Genomic DNA, 17,795 nt, shown 5'->3' on the forward strand with positions numbered 1-17,795 from the left:
AAACCAACTTCAGCAATACATTAAAAAGACCTTGATCAAGTGGAATTTATTCCAGGGATGCAAGGAGGGCTTGACACGTGCACAATCAGCATGATATACCGCATTAACAAAATGAAAGATAAAAATAATATGATCATCCCAATAGATGCAGAAAAAAATTTAACAAAATTTAGCATCCATTTATAAAAACAAAACAAAAAATACTGAACTATGTTAACTAGATACATTGTGATCATTTCACAAATATACGTATATCAAATCATTATGTTGTACATCTGACACTAATGTTTTATGACAATTATATCTCAATTTTTTGGAAAGGTTTGCCCTAAATACTTATTATCCAAGCAGCTTAATAAATATTGGATGTATTTCTCTTAAATAACTACAAGAATATTTTTTCACAGGTTGTTAACATTTAATGTTTTTATCTTGCAGGTGTAAAGGGTCAAGTTTTTGATCAGAATGGAAATCCATTACCCGATGTAATTGTAGAAGTCCAAGACAGAAAACATATCTGCCCTTACAGAACCAACAAATTTGGAGAGTATTATCTTCTTCTCTTGCCTGGGTCCTATGTAATAAATGTAAGTGTACAACCTTTACTATTGTTACTAAAGCATTTCAGAAATTGTAGTACTTGCCTAGAAGGAATCTGAAATAAGTCTGGGAAGTCCCAAAAATAGATACATCAGGACAGAAGGAAAGGACATCATCAGACTTGCCTTTGGCAGGGAATGGGAGAGGTGGGAATAATAGGAACATACAAAACAAATCGTGTTTTTTCCCAACTGGCAGGATTTTAAATAGAAGCCAAAACCTATTGCAATATGTTCTATGATAAAAGATGGAATGAACCTTATTATTAATAAGAATAATTAAACAGTGTAGCCAAAGTACTTCCAGATTTCATAGAATACCATTTCAATGCCCATTTCATGAAACATAATTTGTGCTATTAAAAAATGGATTGGGGCAGCACCTGGGTGGCTCAGTGGGTTAAAGCTTCTGCCTTCGGCTCAGGTCATGATCCCAGGATCGTGGGATCGAACCCCAAGTCGGGCTCTCTGCTCAGCAGGGAGCCTGCTTCCCCCCACCCCTCTGCCTGCCTCTGTCTACTTGTGATCTCTGTCAAATAAATAAATAAAATCTTTTTTTTTTTAAAGATTTTATTTATTTATTTGACAGAGCGAAATCACAAGTAGATGGAGAGGCAGGCAGAGAGAGAGAGAGAGAGAGAGGGAAGCAGGCTCCCTGCCGAGCAGAGAGCCCGATGCGGGACTCGATCCCAGAACCCTGAGATCATGACCTGAGCCGAAGGCAGCGGCTTAACCCACTGAGCCACCCAGGCGCCCCAATAAAATCTTTTTTTTAAAAAGGGATTGGGACACAAGTTCCCTAAAATTCATTATTAAAAAAATTAGATCCATAAATTTTACCACTATATAAAGCAAGTGACAGACATATTTTGCAGCCCTTTCATAAGCAAATGATGGTGAGTTCTAATCAATGCAAGTAAAGTTCCAGGTTTAGTTCGATGAAGATGTTTGAGTCATTTATTCCTAGAGGGAGGCTGGGACTAGGTTGAGCCCAAATTAGATGTATGTGAATGCACTAAATGAATAAATACCTGATTTAGTAAGGCCAGATTGTGCCTCTTCCGCCTTGATATGACTTTCTCTAAGACTCTCAAGATTCTTCTGCTTTGCCTAGTGGATCTGTTGTGAGCTACAAGCGGTTACTCTGTGCAGAGTGGCTCCTGGGAAGAGGTGGTCATCTATAGATCTTGGTAGTAAAAACTGGTTTTGTATTTTGTTATGTCCTAAAGGTGAAAGAATGAAAGACATGTTTTGCAGTTCATAAAACTGTAGGATTCAGAGCTTCTCTGTTTCACAGGTTATTCCTACAGAGCCCACCAGTGGGGCCCATCAGCTGTTAATCCTAAGAATTTCTCCTAGAACTGGAAAGACCTCAATTCACTATAAATTATTGCCTAAAAAGGCCTTTTCCTGTTACAGTGACATTTCCATTCCATGAAAAAAGTGTGTGTGGGGGGGGTCCTTATAATGAATCTAAGTTACTTTTATGTAATCCCCAAAATAAGTCACACCTTTATAAAGTTATGAGTTGTTCATTTCCTTTTAGACTAATGTAGTACCTGTTGGCTTTAGCTGCTAGTTCTAGAACAAGGCTGGAAGGCAAGACTTTGGAAGCTGAAATGAATGAACTAAAATATATACCAGTTGGTGCTTATGTAAATGATTTCCCCCATTCTTTTCCTTCTCCATATATAATAAAAGTATTTCTCAGGGGCACCTGGGTGGCCCAGTTGGTTAAGGGTCTGCCTTCAGCTCAGGCCATGATCCCAGGGTCCTGGGATTGAGCCCCCAGTCAGGCTCTCTACTGCATGGAGAGTCTTCTTCTCCCTCTCACTCCCCCCACCCCAAATGGGGGGCTCGCACCTGCTGACTCCCTTGGTCTCTCTTGCTCCCTCTCCTCCTCTCTGTCAAATACATAAATAAAGCCTCTTTTTAAAAAGGTCTTTCTCTGTAGCTATCATCTCTATTTAGTTTAGCATTTGTCCTCTTTTTTCCTGATTTGTTCCACTGAAATCAATCAATCAATCTAGCTGAAGATTCAGACTCAGGGAGAAAGCCAGGTAAAATCAAAGCCTTTTGAGGAAGCAATAAACTTGTACACTTAGATCAGCTGCAAGGAAAGTGGAATAAATTGAGAACAGAATTCCACTTATAAAGAATCTCTATACCCAATCAGGATATTACGTACAGAGTTGGAACAAAGGGTAACAGTCAAATCTTAACCTTTGCTCTCCATAAAAATGATGGGGAGAGCACCAGTCTGTGGCTTCCTTCTCCTAGCTTACTTTTCCAGATAAAGGACTGGTTGCGTTATTTCACTTCGTAACTCCAGGGAACAGGCCCTGGACAGATCATTCAGTGAGTCGGCCTGAAGCTAGCTGTTCCTAGCCTGGGAGGCCTGGCAGCTGGTTATGTGTGCTTCATAAAGGCTGCATTTTAGTGGTGGATGTCAGTGTTTTTAGTGTTGGCACCACGAAACATCTGTTATCACTCAGATGATTGTTTTTTTGTTTCCTCTCAGGTTACAGTCCCTGGACACAATCCATACCTCACAAAGGTGGTTATTCCAGAAAAATCCCAGAACTTCAGTGCTCTTAAAAAGGATATTTTACTTCCCTTCAGACGACAGCTGGATTCTATCCCAGTATCAAATCCTTCATGTCCTAAGATTCCTCTGTATAGTGATTTGCCAAGCCACTCAGCTGCAACAAAGCCTGGTCTGTTCTTATTTTTAGTGACTGTCTTTCACATGTTTGTCAAATAAAGCAAAATGTGAAACACAACCCCCATCACCACCTGGAATCAGGGATTACTCACACCAGGTTGCTGCAACTCTTTGAACTCCCTCTGTGGGACCTTGACTGAAGAAACACCATGGTCCTTCCCTAAGGAGAGAAATGGTTGTTTTCAAACCACAACGAACAATGTGTGGTGATAACAAAAGGAATGATTTAATCTTGACGAATGGAAGACACCTTTCAAGTACTGTCCGCTTACACTTAATCTTGAAGTTGTCTTAGGAATTTATAAGAAAAACTTGAGAATCAAGAAAGAAGTTCCTGCAAGAAAAGAAAAAGAAAAAGAAAAAAAAAACCAGCAAATTTTGTACACAAGAGAGCCAGGTGAATATAAGCAATGAAGATGAACATGTACATGGAGTAGATGAACTATCTACGGAACCTGGCCATGAGTGCTATATGGGAAGATACAGTTACGTGCCATATATAATTACTTCTCAGCACAGGGAGAAATGATGATAGGACTGGGACATATTTCATTTCACAAATGTTCTAAGGACATAGTGGAAAGAGGCAGCCATGTCTCAGTGGCTCAAGAAAAACCATGGGCCTGATGGGATGACAAGGTTCTATCTACAGAGCCCCAAACCAACAGTTCAATTAAGTCCCTCCATTCTGCACTCAGATGCCACAGTTCTGTCATGCTGATGACCTCCAGATGTATAGTTCTAGCATCTTGGCTGAGCTTCAAACTCAAGTCCCAACTTCCCACTGTACATATCCACCTGAGTTTGACCCACAGGTACCTCATACTCAATGATGTTGAAACTGAACATATTTTTCTCCCTGGAGCTGCTCTTAGACCCTGTACTTGTCTCTGGTGTCACTGAACTTGAAACCTGAGAGTCATCCTTGATATTCCCTCCTCTTCCCTCAGCCCAGAGTCAGTCAGTCACGAAAGACTGATGTGAATTATAAAATGTTGATTTATTCTCCTCTCTCCATGGCTGGCAACGGCAAGTTTAGGCCATCGTGATTCACTGGTACCATTTCAACAGTTTTACTGCTCTCTTGTGCCTAGCCTTCTCTTCAAATCTGTCTTCCACACAGCACTGGGGAAGAAGGTCTACTCAATACAAAAAACAATTAACGAACAGTTTGTGTCCTGCGTGTTAGCACCATTCTGACCTACCACCGCTCCTTTCGCACTCCTTTATAACTCAGTGCAGGTGTCAGCTCCTCCAGGAAGCCTTTGCTTACCATGATCCCTCCCAGCCCTTTCCACTTCCTCCCAGTCAATCTGGGGACCTTTCCTCTTTGGTGCTCAAATTAAATGGGTTACCTCTATTATGAATGTACAACTGTATTATGATCTATTCTCATTTGTGACTTTCCCTAACAGAATGTGAGCTTTGAGGGTCTGTTCAATTAGTTTGAAAAATTCATTTTTCTATCTTCAGAGCCCAGTACATAGTAGAAACTGAATGAATGAGTGAACAAAGAGCTCCATGAACCTATACCCAGTCTCTCCCAGAAACCGTGTTGGGCTTTGAGTCATTTTGTCCAACAAGGTCCTATGCTTTGGCAATCTCCAGCTCAGTAACAACTGACAGAAGAGTTTTCAAATATGTATCAACAAATAAATTCAAATATGGTGTTTTTAGTATGCTTTGCAGTTATCCTAAGGTTCATAGTAAATATATTATGTTACCAGTTAACAACATAAGCTACTTTTATATTGAAAAACAAAATTTTTACCATCAGTACTCAACTGAAGTACTAATAATTTGAATATCTGGATAATTTTTATTTAAATAAACTAATTTATTATATACTTGAAAGTATGTATTAATATTACAGAAATGATTTTGATATGCTACTATGCACACAACTATTCTCCACTATCAGGAGAGTTAACCTATCTTAAAATATTTTATGTAAGAATTAAGGAGGGAAACATCAAACCAAAAATAGCAACTCCGAAGCAGATTTCAAAATGCTGTGTATTACTCATGGAATGTGAGTTCCTTGGTTCTTTAAACTGAATGTTCCCTAGGATCTGAAAATGAAACTATACTACATTTGCTACATGATGAATGCGTGAGAACCACAAATGAATGGAAGCCACCCGCGCATGTAGGAACTATTCCTGTGCAAAGCTTAATCCACATGCACAAAATCATACTTGTTTATCTAAACAGCATTTGTAGTCCTTTTATCTCTTATAAAATCTGGTAATAATTTGAATATCTGGATAATTTTTATTTAAATAAACTAATTTATTATATACTTGAAAGTATGTATTAATATTACAGAAATGATTTTGATATGCTACTATGCACACAGAACTCGATTTCCCATCAAGTCTTATTTTTCAGTCAGACATTCTGAGTTCTAACTTTTTTAAGATCCCAATTTTCAAAGGGACATGAACCAAAACCTGAACTGGTTTACAAGCCTTCGTGTAAATTCCTTAAGGAAATAATGTTTTTAAAATCAGAAGTTCTATCAAAATCATTTAGAGACAAGTAAAACAAACTCCAAACCAAATCTAAACCAAACCTGAACTTAATACAGAGCATGTTCAGGGCACCTATTTTGCAGCAAAGTGCTCAGAAGTAAACTTTGTGGTGAGGGTCTGGTATGATTGGACCTCCACTAACCAAGTGTCCAAGGGGAGAAACCACCATGCAATTCCAACTACACTCAGACCAGAGCCCCAAATCTCCCCACATGACATCTTTCCTACTATCCTCTTACCCTCTTAGACTGGAGGTTATTATGATCCTCAGGTTCTAAGTTCAGGTGCAATTCTTTTTATGGAGGAAACAACATGGTAAATGTTTATAAAATAGAGAATAGTAGATGGAATGAGAATAAAATTTTAATTAGAAGGCAAGGACCCGGAGTTCAAACCCACCCCGCAGTTTTCTTACCCGTTAAATGAAGGCCCCTGTTTGATGGATTCTGTGACTATCAAAAGCTGTCATTTAAGATGCCATATTCTGATGTCCTTTCTGGAACTTGCCCAGGAAGAGAAAGGGTAATTAACACTATTGTGGCATAAATATTTTGAAGGCATTAAAGACCAGGTCTTTTTGCTTCAGATACAAACAGAATTAACCTAAAAACTGAAACACTGGCTAGCTGGAATGAGAATTTAATAATAGCTGAGGAATCTCCTGAACTAACAGGAGATACTAATCATATATCTAGACTCTAGGGAGTATTTTGGAGAAATGTTAAGTCCCCACAGGTGTCATTTTGATTTTGGTGCTCAATTATCACGTCCAGAGCAGAAATATTTTTAAAAGCCTCTTAGCATTTTTGAAAGTCTAAGAAATGAATGTTGTATTTTGTTCCAGAAGTGAATTTGCATTTGTAATGTTTTTAAAACTGTTAAAAGAAGTTATCTCCAGCTTTAGAAAGTAAAAATATCTGATACTGGATTGGAAATACCTTTTCCTAGGGCATCCAGAAGAAATGAGCACAGGATACTATCTCATTGCAACAGGGTAAACTACTTATTAAGAAGTTTGCTTTTTATTCTACAGTGACAATACAGTTGTCTATTTTATGACAGATCCCTTATGACTTCAGATGTGGGAAGGCAGGAGAAAATGATTACTGAAGAACCCCCCCCCCAAAAATCAACAACAACAAAACAAACCACATCACAATACCTAAAACAGAAGGTTAGGGGAAGAGTTTAACTTCATTAGAGACTTTACCTTCTATCACTAATGAGCAGAGTATCTGCTCACCACAAAACATCTTATCCTGCCTTAGCATAGGAACTACTCCACAGCCTTTTATAGAATGTTTCACAGCTGATTTATAAGTTTTCTCAGTCACTTTTTTCTGTACTATAAGAACTTGCACAAATTGTCTAAAAGTTTATTGGGAAGGGACCATCACTACCTCTGAAATTAGTAAATTCAGAATATTACTTTTTTTAAAAAGATGTTATTTATTTATTTATTTATTTGAGAGAGAGCAAGCACATGAGCAGGGTGGAGGTAGGGAGTAAATGGAGAGGGAAGCAGGCTCTCTGCTCAGCAGGGAGCCTGATGCAGGGCTCAATCCCAGGACCCCCAGATCATGACCTGAGCTGAAGGCAGATGATTAACCAGCTGAGCTGCCCAGGTGACCCTCCTGATTCTTAATAAAGAATATTCACGTAAGCAATGAATATGGTTTCCTTCCATTACCATTACCTTAAAAACAAATATGCAAATGTAACAAAGTCCACATACTAGACAGAACTGATGACCACCAAATAAAGCCTGAACAAGACCAAATTTATGATCTTTTTATTAGGCAGTAATAATGCAACAACTCTTCAAAATCCAGTCACTCAAGGACAGTTAACGATAAAAACACTCATCCTGTTATATATGTTATATTCTAAATCTAAATTTTGTACCATGGGGCAAATGATGGATGAAAAATGTGCCTTCTGATTTAAAAAAAAATTGCAAACTTCAGAATGCTCATTAATGTATTAAAGTCACCAAGAAATCATGCAGAAAAGAAATGGATTTTCCAAACATACTTAAGCAAAAGAACCATTTCCTTAAATAGTTTAGCCTAGTACCATCCCTCTGAACTTACATTCCTTGATTGCCAAACATATTTTGGGAAATGCTGATATAGGGAGAAGTCTTTGTCCCAAGTAATAAATTTTGTTGATTTCAAAGTGCTTTTGAAACACAGGGTATAATTTAAAAAGACTTGAAATTAGAAAATTAACAGCCCCCAACCCTCATCCCTGTAACCTCTGATGTCAAATTTCTGGCCAAGGACAGACAAGTTTGCCCTCTGAAACGTGTATAACAGTTTAAATGAGACATGGCTGAGTACAAAATGGCTAATTTAGAGGTACCAATTTCTAAAAAATGATGAATACCTCAACTTATTAAATGGGGAAAAAAAAAGGTTTCTCTTTTCAAGAGAATTCATTATATATAGAAACCCCTTTGGCAGAAGTTCCCTGGAACATTTTAGCTAGACTTCAATATTTACAGTTCTTTAGAGGGTCCATTACTCCCCAGTCCCACAGAAAGCAAGATGCAATTTTTAAATGGACTTAATTTTAAAACATTAGAATAGGGCAAAGAAGTATAACAAATGATTAATCCAGTTTCTGGATGGCAGAATTATGTGCTTTTGTTTTTCCAACTTCATTTTTGAAATTTTCTATTATTTACAATTTTTGTTTTTCTGGTTCTTTTATAATGAAAGAAAAGCAAATGATATTATTAATGACTGCAGTCTCAAAGTTTGGGACACCAGTTTACACAGGTAATTGCTACATCTTCTTAATACATTCATTAAACATTTCCAGAGCTTATGCTGAAATAGCACTTACTTAAGTCAAAGTTAATTTAAAAATTATTTTCCCTTATTTACTACGGACATGAAGTTCTGAAGGATGAATACCAAAGGATTTCAAGGACCAAGGTGGGAAGTTTGTATTTTAACAAGCAAGAGCAGAACTCCACCACGTCTTTGCTCTCTAGCCCAGCAAGTTGTCCTGAGTGTTCTATCCCCTTAGGGGTCTACCTCCCATCAAAGGATGCCTGCAGAGAACTCCCAGAGTAGTGCTTCCACCTTGTGGTCAGAAAAGTGTTTAATTAAAGAGATTTGGTCTTCTCACTTGCCTCTTAAAAAAGAACAAAATAAACATGAGAAAAGGTGGAAAAAATACAGAGGGATGTTTTAAGCAAAGCCTTACCAATTCTGTTAAATTCTGATACCGTATCAACTTTGGAAAACCACCGTTTTGTTAGACTGTTTCTCTTTTTTTGCCTTTAATTTACTGCAATTATTGCAACTCTGCAAACTTTTTTCTGGGTATTTTTAAAAACTGTCTTTTCCTCTTATAAATTTGAGAAAACTACCCAACTGTTTTCCTTGACAATCATGCTTTACTGAACGCCTCCTGTGCACACAATGCATTGTACTGGGGGGAGAAGGGGTGTTGGGGGAGGGGGGAGTTACAAACAGATGTTACAACCTGCTTTTGGAGTTAAGATACAAAGCAACGTATCAGTACATTTAAGTGTGAACAAAGTACCTAAGAGTTGAGACAATCTAGAAGGGGAAAAAATAGGATTAATTCAAGGCTAATCCAGCTGGGTTTTGGAGTGGTAATGGTTATAAATGGATACAAGGAAAGTAATTGAAAGCTACTATTTGTTAAGTCTTTACTATCTGCCAGACCCTATTGTAGGCTCTATAGATTTGTTTCTAATTCTAAGGTCTCAAAGCAAGTACCAGATCTGCTCTTTGAATTTGGCCCTTCCCACTCCATTAAGATGAAAATGACTCATGAGAGAGAATGCAAATGAACTTTGCTGCAGTAAAAGGGTTTAAGAGTACAGTGGTGAAACAAAAGTAGCTGTTTCATAGAGAAGTCTACAAGTCTAAAATGAACCCCAGAACATTTGCGATAATATTAAACAGGAAATAGAATTACTTAAGTTTTTTTCTGTATTTAAATCAGGGGACCAACATGAAGCTATCTGTAAACTACCTATAAATGAACCAAAAATGGGAGAGACCAAAGGCAGTAAGGTCAATTCAGGTAGGTTTTACTTGGATCTTAGAAGAAGGCCTAATACAGGGTGTAACCTGGAAAGGTGTATGAAAATTAACACATAAAAGTGCTAAAACTTAACAGAAATGTTTAAACAGAATTCATCTAACATGACAGTAACAAAAATGGAGGAAAAAGACAAATTTTGCAATTTGGAATGTGAAAGATGTTACCATAGTAAGTTGACTTTGTTAGTAGGATATCTAAATTATATTTTCAAGGTAGATCTGTTGGACTGAAACAGGATGAGAGGAAAATGTCTTTTTAAAATTTTTTTTAAAAATTGAGAGAGCATGAGCAAGTCGGGGGAGGGAGCAGAGACAAGGGAGAAGCAGACTCCCCACCAAGCAGGGAACTCTATATGGGGTTTGATGGCAGAGGCTCAGATCACGACCTGAACCAAAGACAGCTGCTTAACCAACCAACTGAGCCACTAGGTGCTCCAATGTCCATAATTTTTAAAAACATGCATCTTTAAAGAAGAGCTTTTTTTTTTAAAAGATTTTATTTATTTATTTGACAGGCAGAGATCACAAGTAGGCAGAGAGGCAGGCAGAGAGAGAGGAGGAAGCAGGCTCCCTGCCGAGCAGAGAGCCCGATGTGGGGCTCGATCCCAGGACCCTGGGATCATGACCTGAGCCGAAGGCAGCGGCTTTAACCCACTGAGCCACCCAGGCACCCCTAAAGAAGAGCTTTAAAAGAGAATAAAAATTTTAGGATCATCTCTTTCCTAAAAATAACCAATTATGGTCTTCTTATCCAAAATATTATTTTAACAATTTTAATACATTTCAAATGTATTACCTATAATAAATTACTGAACATGTGAGTCCCCCATCTGCTTACACTTGAAACTACTCTTGTTCTATGTTCTGTTGCTTTTTATTAGTTCCTATTAACAGTCCATTTTATAACTGAACACTCTGAACACCTTATGTGCTACTGCTTTAATATCTTTTTAAAGCAGTACTTGTAAATATCCAAAACTCCCTACCATATATAAGTGAAAGCTGGCTCTGTAAGATAGGCAATATGGCCACAGACTTAAGATAAAGAAACGCTTTTCTGTAAAGATGAACTCAAACCCCGGTACAAAATCCAAACAGCAAGCAAGTGCAACCACGATCTTTCCACGGTGCCATGACAACTTGCAGTTACCACCCTAAACCAACAGATGTCTACACACTACACACTAATCAGTATCTTTAAAACCTTCATTAAAAATGAAGGTGAACAAAATGATGCAAATAGCTAACCCTGGTCTGACTTTGGAGCCCACAGACTCCTGCTTTGAAGTCAGCTTTAAGACATGTCCCAATGCTTTGAGATTCACTCAAGAAATTCTTATTGATCACCTATATATCAGTATCACAATCAAGAAGTTCATGGCCTCATAGAATTTAGCTTCAGAGATGATGCAGAGAAATTACAGAAAATTACAACAGGGCCTTTCATGCTGACAGGTAGCAGCGTGGTTATTCCTAGCTTTCCTCCCTGCCTACATTCCTTCCAAAACATTCACCATCACTTGTTGAAAAACCACTTACGCCAACCTACCATGTGAAAACACAAGTGAATGAGAGGGAGAAAACAGCATTTCATAGCTGTATTAAACTTTTTAAACATCATTCGCTCAAGTTGAGTCTTATTCAATGCCTTGGAGGCTCCCAACTGCATCAAACTGTCCGTTAGTATGTGTACTGCCACACTGGGCAGTCTTAGACATTCCCAAAACAGAAACACATTCAGACTTACCTTTAATTACCCAAGCAGATGATATTCAAGTATAATTTCTATTTTAACAAAACTCCTTACTACAAAAAAAGTTTGTAAGATCCAAAAATCACATTTTTTTTTCCAGGCAATTTTTACTTGCCTGATTTTTTTTTTTAAGATTTTATTTATTTATTTTTTAAAAAAAAGATTTTATTTATTTATTTGTCAGAGAGAGTGAGTGAGCACACAAGCAGGCAGAGAGGCAGAGGCAGAGAGAGAAGCAGGCTCCCTGCTGAGCAAGGAGCCTGATGTGGGACTCAATCCCAGAACTCTGGGATCATGACCCAAGCCGAAGGCAGCGGCTTAACCCACTGAGCCACCCAGGTGTCCCCAAAAATCACATTCTTGAAACAATTCTTAATCATTTAATATTTTTATTTGTAAATCAATAAATATGTATACCAAACCTAAAAATTTAGACAATTTAATGCAAAGCATAGTGAATGAAACTATCTGCAGATTTGAATGTTTTGTAAGTAGCATAATCACTGCATACCATAACCTGAATGTACATAACTTATATTCAAATGTCGTATTTTTTAAAATCAGGTACTTCTCTAAATTTTAAGGGAGTGGAAATCATTTAAGATATGAAGAGTAAGGGTTAAGGATGAGCTATATGTCCAATTTTAATTACATTAAAACCCAAATATAAACAAAAGTGAAATTTTTCTAAAAGAAGTACTTACTACTGTCCCTCCCAAAGTAGGTAAATTACACTACGGAGAAGAAATCTACATGTACAGATAATTTATTCCATTGGTTATGTGTAAAAAAATAATTTTATGTTGTCTAAATTTTTAGGGTTATATAGTTAGAAATAGAAGGCTCTACTTTTATAGACATGTCCATTAAGGGAAATAAGTTAGCACAATCATTTGAATTGGTTGTCTACATACTGGACAGGGCTTATTCCTTTTCTTTAGCTTCTTTGCACATGTAAAGCATGCCATAAGATGTCCTGTTTTGCCATGAACAATGCAACCGTTTTTAGGTCGACCTTGGCAAATCACACAAGGTTCAATGGCATTAAGGGGAAAACTAGACTCCACAATTTCTTCTTTGTCTTGTGTTTCTTCCCTCTCAAACTCTTTGACATCTTCTTGGCTGCTATAAATGATGCTATTAGAAGTTGATGGCTGAGAAAAGTCCTCACTTTCTTGGGATTGGGAGGCTTGTGTGATTTTATCATCATTTTCCTCAGCACACGGTTCTCTGGAATCACTCACTGAAGATTTTTTACAATCAGGGACATCAAAGCCCTCTTCTACTTGCGTTGAGTTTTCTAGTTTGGCTTTCTCAGGCATTTTCCCTTTATCTTCAGGAAGCCAGTTCTCACGAAGGGCCCAACATCTGTTGCAATGAGGTGGAAGAGGAGGATTCATTTCACTGCACGAAGTACACTTCCAATAGTCCTTCAATGAAAAAAGACAGTTTCTGTAACCCTTTAACAACTAGTCACAGCCAATACTAGCAACTGCAATATGTCTAAGGTACAATCTAGCACAGAGTTCAATTTTTAGCACTTCATGTTTTACATAAAACATTTGACATGTAGCAATTTTTCCTCAAGCATGAGATTATAAAGTACATAATTTTTTAGCCAAACCATGCCAAAGAATCCTAAAACAAAAAACGTATTCACCATGATCTTAGCCACATCCCAATAAAGTTTTCTGTTTAAGGACACAGATACAGTTGGTTCATTTTACTGAAAGTGTGATATAGTCTTTTATTCTGAAATGAGGCCTGTACTCACTTCACTCCCTTAATTAAAGGCTCAACCCTGGATACTGTGGCCAACGTCTACCCAATCAATCTAGATGAAGCTACTGCCCAATGTGCCAGTGAAAAAGACTGCCTCAGAAGTGCCCTAAAACCTGGGCTCAACTGAGTGTTCCCTAAATTCATCCACAAAGGAAACACAAAACTTCTTTTAGCAATCACTGCCAGCTAAAATCTGTCATCCTTGTCATTACCCAAAATGTATGCCCCTTATTTATCTACACTTCCTGTGTACTCATCTCTGTAAGTGCTAACTGCTTCTCCCATACCTCGGCTTACTTCCCAAACCTTTCTACCATCATACAATGTGGATAATAAACTCCCTTACCATCCCCAGACTCTTTAACAAACATATCCCTATCCCTTCTCTTAACTACAACATGGCTCTTGCCTAAGGAGAACTTCCATGTAAAAACTTGCCATGATTAACCATTTCTAAACTGCCTCACAAATTAGCAGCAAGGATGGAGATGACTTCATTCTCCCACATTAGTTCTTTCAAGTTTTCAAACTAGGTTGCTACCTAACTGATAACACCAAAGACAAAAGTTTTGTGATATGGGAGAGAGAATGCTTCAAAGAGTCTAATAAATTTTAGAATCTGTGTTTTGACATCAAATGAATCAACCAGTAACTTGAATTATTTTCTAGTACAGCAAAAATTTTTTTTCAAAAATCTTACAATTTGATCTTTTTTGCATTTGGATAATAACTTTTCAACTCAGCCAAAAAAAAAAAAAAGAGAGAGAGAGAAAGATTTTCCATTCAAATGTAATTAAAGGCAATATTAAGAACAAAAATTAAAGCATTAATATTGAATTAAAAAAACACAACTTACCTTAGGAACCCCAAGAAGCATATAATGTAAATGTTTTTAAGTCCTGAATTCTTTTATTATTACTTTTGTTTTTAGAGAAGGAGAGAGAGAAACTTAAGCAGGCTCATGGTAGGCACACGGTCAATGCAAGGATCCACGTCAACAACCCTGAGATCATGACCTGAGCCAACATCAAGAGTTGGACACAACTGACTGAGCCACCCAGGCGCCCCTTGGTCCTGGGTTTTTTGTTTTTTTAAGATTTTTATTTATTTATGCGAAAGAGAGAGCACACATGCATGTGTGAGCGGGGCGGGGGGGGAGAGCAGAGGGACAGGGACAAGCAGACTCTGCCCTGAGCCCTTCGCAGGGTGCAGGGCTCAATCTCATAACCCTGAGATCATGGACCTGAGCCAAAATCAAGAGTCAGGACACTCAGCTGACTGAGCCCTCCGGGCACCCGTCCTAAACTCTTAAATAGCAAATCCTACCTACCACATTACCTAGTACAAATCAACAAGATTGGCAAAATGTTGATAACTGTTAAAGCTGGGTGATAAATACACTAGAGATACATAATCCTACTCTCTAGGCCATACATACTTGAAATTTTAGATTAAAAAATTTCAAAGTTCAGGGGCACCTGGGTGGCTCAGTTGGTTAAGCATCTGCCTTCAGCTCAGGTCATGATCCCAGAGTCCTGGGATTTGAGCCCCACATTGGGCTTTCTGCTTAGTGTGGAGCCTGCTTTTCCCACTCTCTCCAACTGCCCCTGCCCCTGCTTCTGCTGTCAAATAAACAAATCTTTAAAAAAATTTTTTTCCAAAGTTCAAATGCCTGCCCCCTGCCCCCCAACAAAAACCATAAAAATTCAGTAATGGGTGCCTGGTCGGCTCAGATGGTTAAGCATCTGCCTTCAGCTGAGGTCATAATCTCAGGGTCCTGGGATTGAGCCCCATATTAGGCTGCCTGCTCAGCAGGGAGCAGTCTTCTCCCTCTCCCTCTGCCTGCAGCTACCCCTGCTTGTGCTCCCTCTCTGCAAATAAATAAAATCTTTTTTTTTTTTAAGATTTTATTTATTTATTTGACAGGCAGAGATCACAAGTAGGCAGAGAGGCAGGCAGAGAGAGAAGAGGAAGCAGGCTTGCTGCTAAGCAGAGAACCCAATGCAGGGCTCAATCCCAGGATCCTGTGATCATGACCTGAGCCGAAGGCAGACGCTTTAACCCTCTGAGCCACCCAGGTGCCCCGTAAATAAATAAAATCTTAAGAAAAAAAAAATTCAGTAACAGATTCCGACACAACAAATTAAAGAACAAAACGCTTTACAACTTTCTGAAAACATTTTAATTTTATAGAAATCACCTCATGTCAGGAAGCAGACTAGGCATATTTTTCTAACCTTAACCTCTATGTTTTCTTAATTCCTTAAAAAGGCAGATGTATACTTACAGCTAAGGAAATTTCAGGATCTTCTTCAAATGAATCTGTATCACTCTCCTCTGCCTGATACACAGTTACTCGATATACCTAATAAAACAAACCCATTAGCACTAACTCATCATCTTTTTTCCTTAACCAGGAATGAAAAGCACATATTACTATATATGAGAAATTCTGAGACAGAGGTCAAATGGAATAAGCGTGTAAGGGTGGAAAAGTGGAGAACCATGAAATCCTGACTCACTATGGTTAAAAGGCAACAGACAGGATGTTTAAAATGAGTAAGGCAAAAAATTCAATATAAGCATTTTTATTTTATAAATATGGAGATATTAAGTAACTGTGAAATAGCTAGCAATGTTGAAGGTAATCACCTCCAGTGACTTTAACCGTGTGCACACTCTTATAAAAAGTAAATTAATATTTTTAAAAGTAAATTAATATTAAAAGAGGGTATTTTTTAAATTTATTTTTTTAAGTAAACTTCACTCCACAATATGGGAACTCATGACCCCATGATCAAGAACATGCTCCACCTACTGAGCCAGCTAGGTGCCCCAAAGAGGGGAATTTTTCTTAAAATAAGACTATTACAAGAATGTTCATTGACTTTATGCCATTTATAGTTACAAGAATATAAATCAGACAACATGGAACTACAAAAGCTTCAAGTCCACAAAATATTCTAGTTTGAACAAATCAAAAGTCAAAGGTTAAGTGAAATCAGAGTACATTATTATTTCAACTATCAATGAATACAGAAAATATTGAAGGACTTTAGACATAATTAGAGAAATAAAACTACCTCATCATCGTCATCTGAGAGTTCTTGTCCTTCTTCACTAAGACTATAATCTTCTGAATCGAGAGACTCAACTTCAAATTCTACACTGAATTGATCTGAAACCGAATCCTGATCCAGCCAATCACCTGATTGTTCACTTACACCAGCATCAAGATCCTAAAATCGGGGGGGGAGAAAAAAAGTTACTTAAAGTACATTATCTCTTGGCCTCTTAGCTTCCTAGCTCATCCCTGCAGTCCCATTTCCTCCTTAGATCCCCCTGCACAATGACACTAGATTAAGATTCTGGGTTATGGGACGCCTGGGTGGCTCAGTTGGTTAAGCAGCTGCCTTTGGCTCAGGTCATGATCCTGGCGTCCTGGGATCGAGTCCCACATCGGGCTCCTTGCTCAGCAGGGAGCCTGCTTCTCCCTCTGCCTCTGCCTGCCATTCTGTCTGCCTGTGCTCACTCTCTCCCCCTCTCTCTCTCTGATAAATAAATAAAATCTTAAAAAAAAAAAAAAAAAAAGATTCTGGGTTACTATTACATCAGTATTTTCTTCCCCATTCAAAATCTCCGTTCAAAAGGCTAAATCCCTTGGACAGTCAAGGTTCACACACGACCATATTAACATTTTCATCTTCTCTCCAACTAGACACTCCCTCCCCTGCAAATCCCCCAAATATGAGCAATCAGCCAGATCTTCATTTTTTTTTCCCTCAACCAAACTTGGCACTTCAACTTGCACACTTTACCTCTCTCACTGGAGTAACTTAATAGTTTTTAAGTCCCACTCATCCTTTTTTGCTAAAGCTTCTGTCAATACCACAATTAAAAGAGCACTTCTCCTTTAAATTATCTTTACTACTTACATATTAAATATATTTATATACATAATTATAATTTTAAACATAAATTATGCATAATTTTGCTTGCATGAGTCTTAGATATCAGAGTTATACACACTTTAAGAGTTAAAAACACATCTTAATCTCTTTATCTTCAGATTGGTAGAATGCTAGTAGCTACAATCCACATAGTAATTATGGGATTTATTTTTTTTAATGATTTGAGATTTTTTAATGATTTTAATGATTTTTTTAATGATTTAATGATTTTTTAATGATTTTAATGATTTGAGTGAGAGAAGAACAGGGGGAAGGGCAAGGCACAGGGAGAAGCAGACTCCTCACTGAGCAGGGAGCCTAACCTGAAGGCAGACGCTTGACTGACTGAGCCACCCAGGTACCC

General features: G+C 37.9%; 2 protein-coding genes across 9 annotated transcripts in view; one reads left to right on the top strand and one right to left on the bottom strand.

Moving 5' to 3' along the window:
• The window catches only part of CPM (carboxypeptidase M), a 103,027-nt gene extending 97,401 nt beyond the window's left edge, over nucleotides 1-5,626 (top strand). For all 6 annotated transcript variants that reach the window (XM_059402494.1, XM_059402496.1, XM_059402497.1 and 3 more), the window contains 2 exons: nucleotides 439-587; nucleotides 3,121-5,626. In XM_059402494.1, the coding sequence (XP_059258477.1) occupies nucleotides 439-587; nucleotides 3,121-3,363 (392 nt within the window). In that variant the 3' untranslated portion in view covers nucleotides 3,364-5,626. The remainder of the gene's footprint in view (nucleotides 1-438; nucleotides 588-3,120) is intronic.
• Nucleotides 5,627-12,064: 6,438 nt separating this feature from the next.
• MDM2 (MDM2 proto-oncogene) overlaps nucleotides 12,065-17,795 on the bottom strand; it is a 29,444-nt gene continuing 23,713 nt past the window's right edge. For all 3 annotated transcript variants that reach the window (XM_059402501.1, XM_059402502.1, XM_059402503.1), the window contains 3 exons: nucleotides 16,565-16,720; nucleotides 15,769-15,846; nucleotides 12,065-13,129 (listed from right to left, as the gene is read on the bottom strand). In XM_059402501.1, the coding sequence (XP_059258484.1) occupies nucleotides 12,566-13,129; nucleotides 15,769-15,846; nucleotides 16,565-16,720 (798 nt within the window). In that variant the 3' untranslated portion in view covers nucleotides 12,065-12,565. The remainder of the gene's footprint in view (nucleotides 13,130-15,768; nucleotides 15,847-16,564; nucleotides 16,721-17,795) is intronic.

Source organism: Mustela nigripes, chromosome 6, assembly GCF_022355385.1.
Source record: "Mustela nigripes isolate SB6536 chromosome 6, MUSNIG.SB6536, whole genome shotgun sequence".
In the NCBI taxonomy this organism is placed as follows: Eukaryota; Metazoa; Chordata; class Mammalia; order Carnivora; family Mustelidae; genus Mustela; species Mustela nigripes.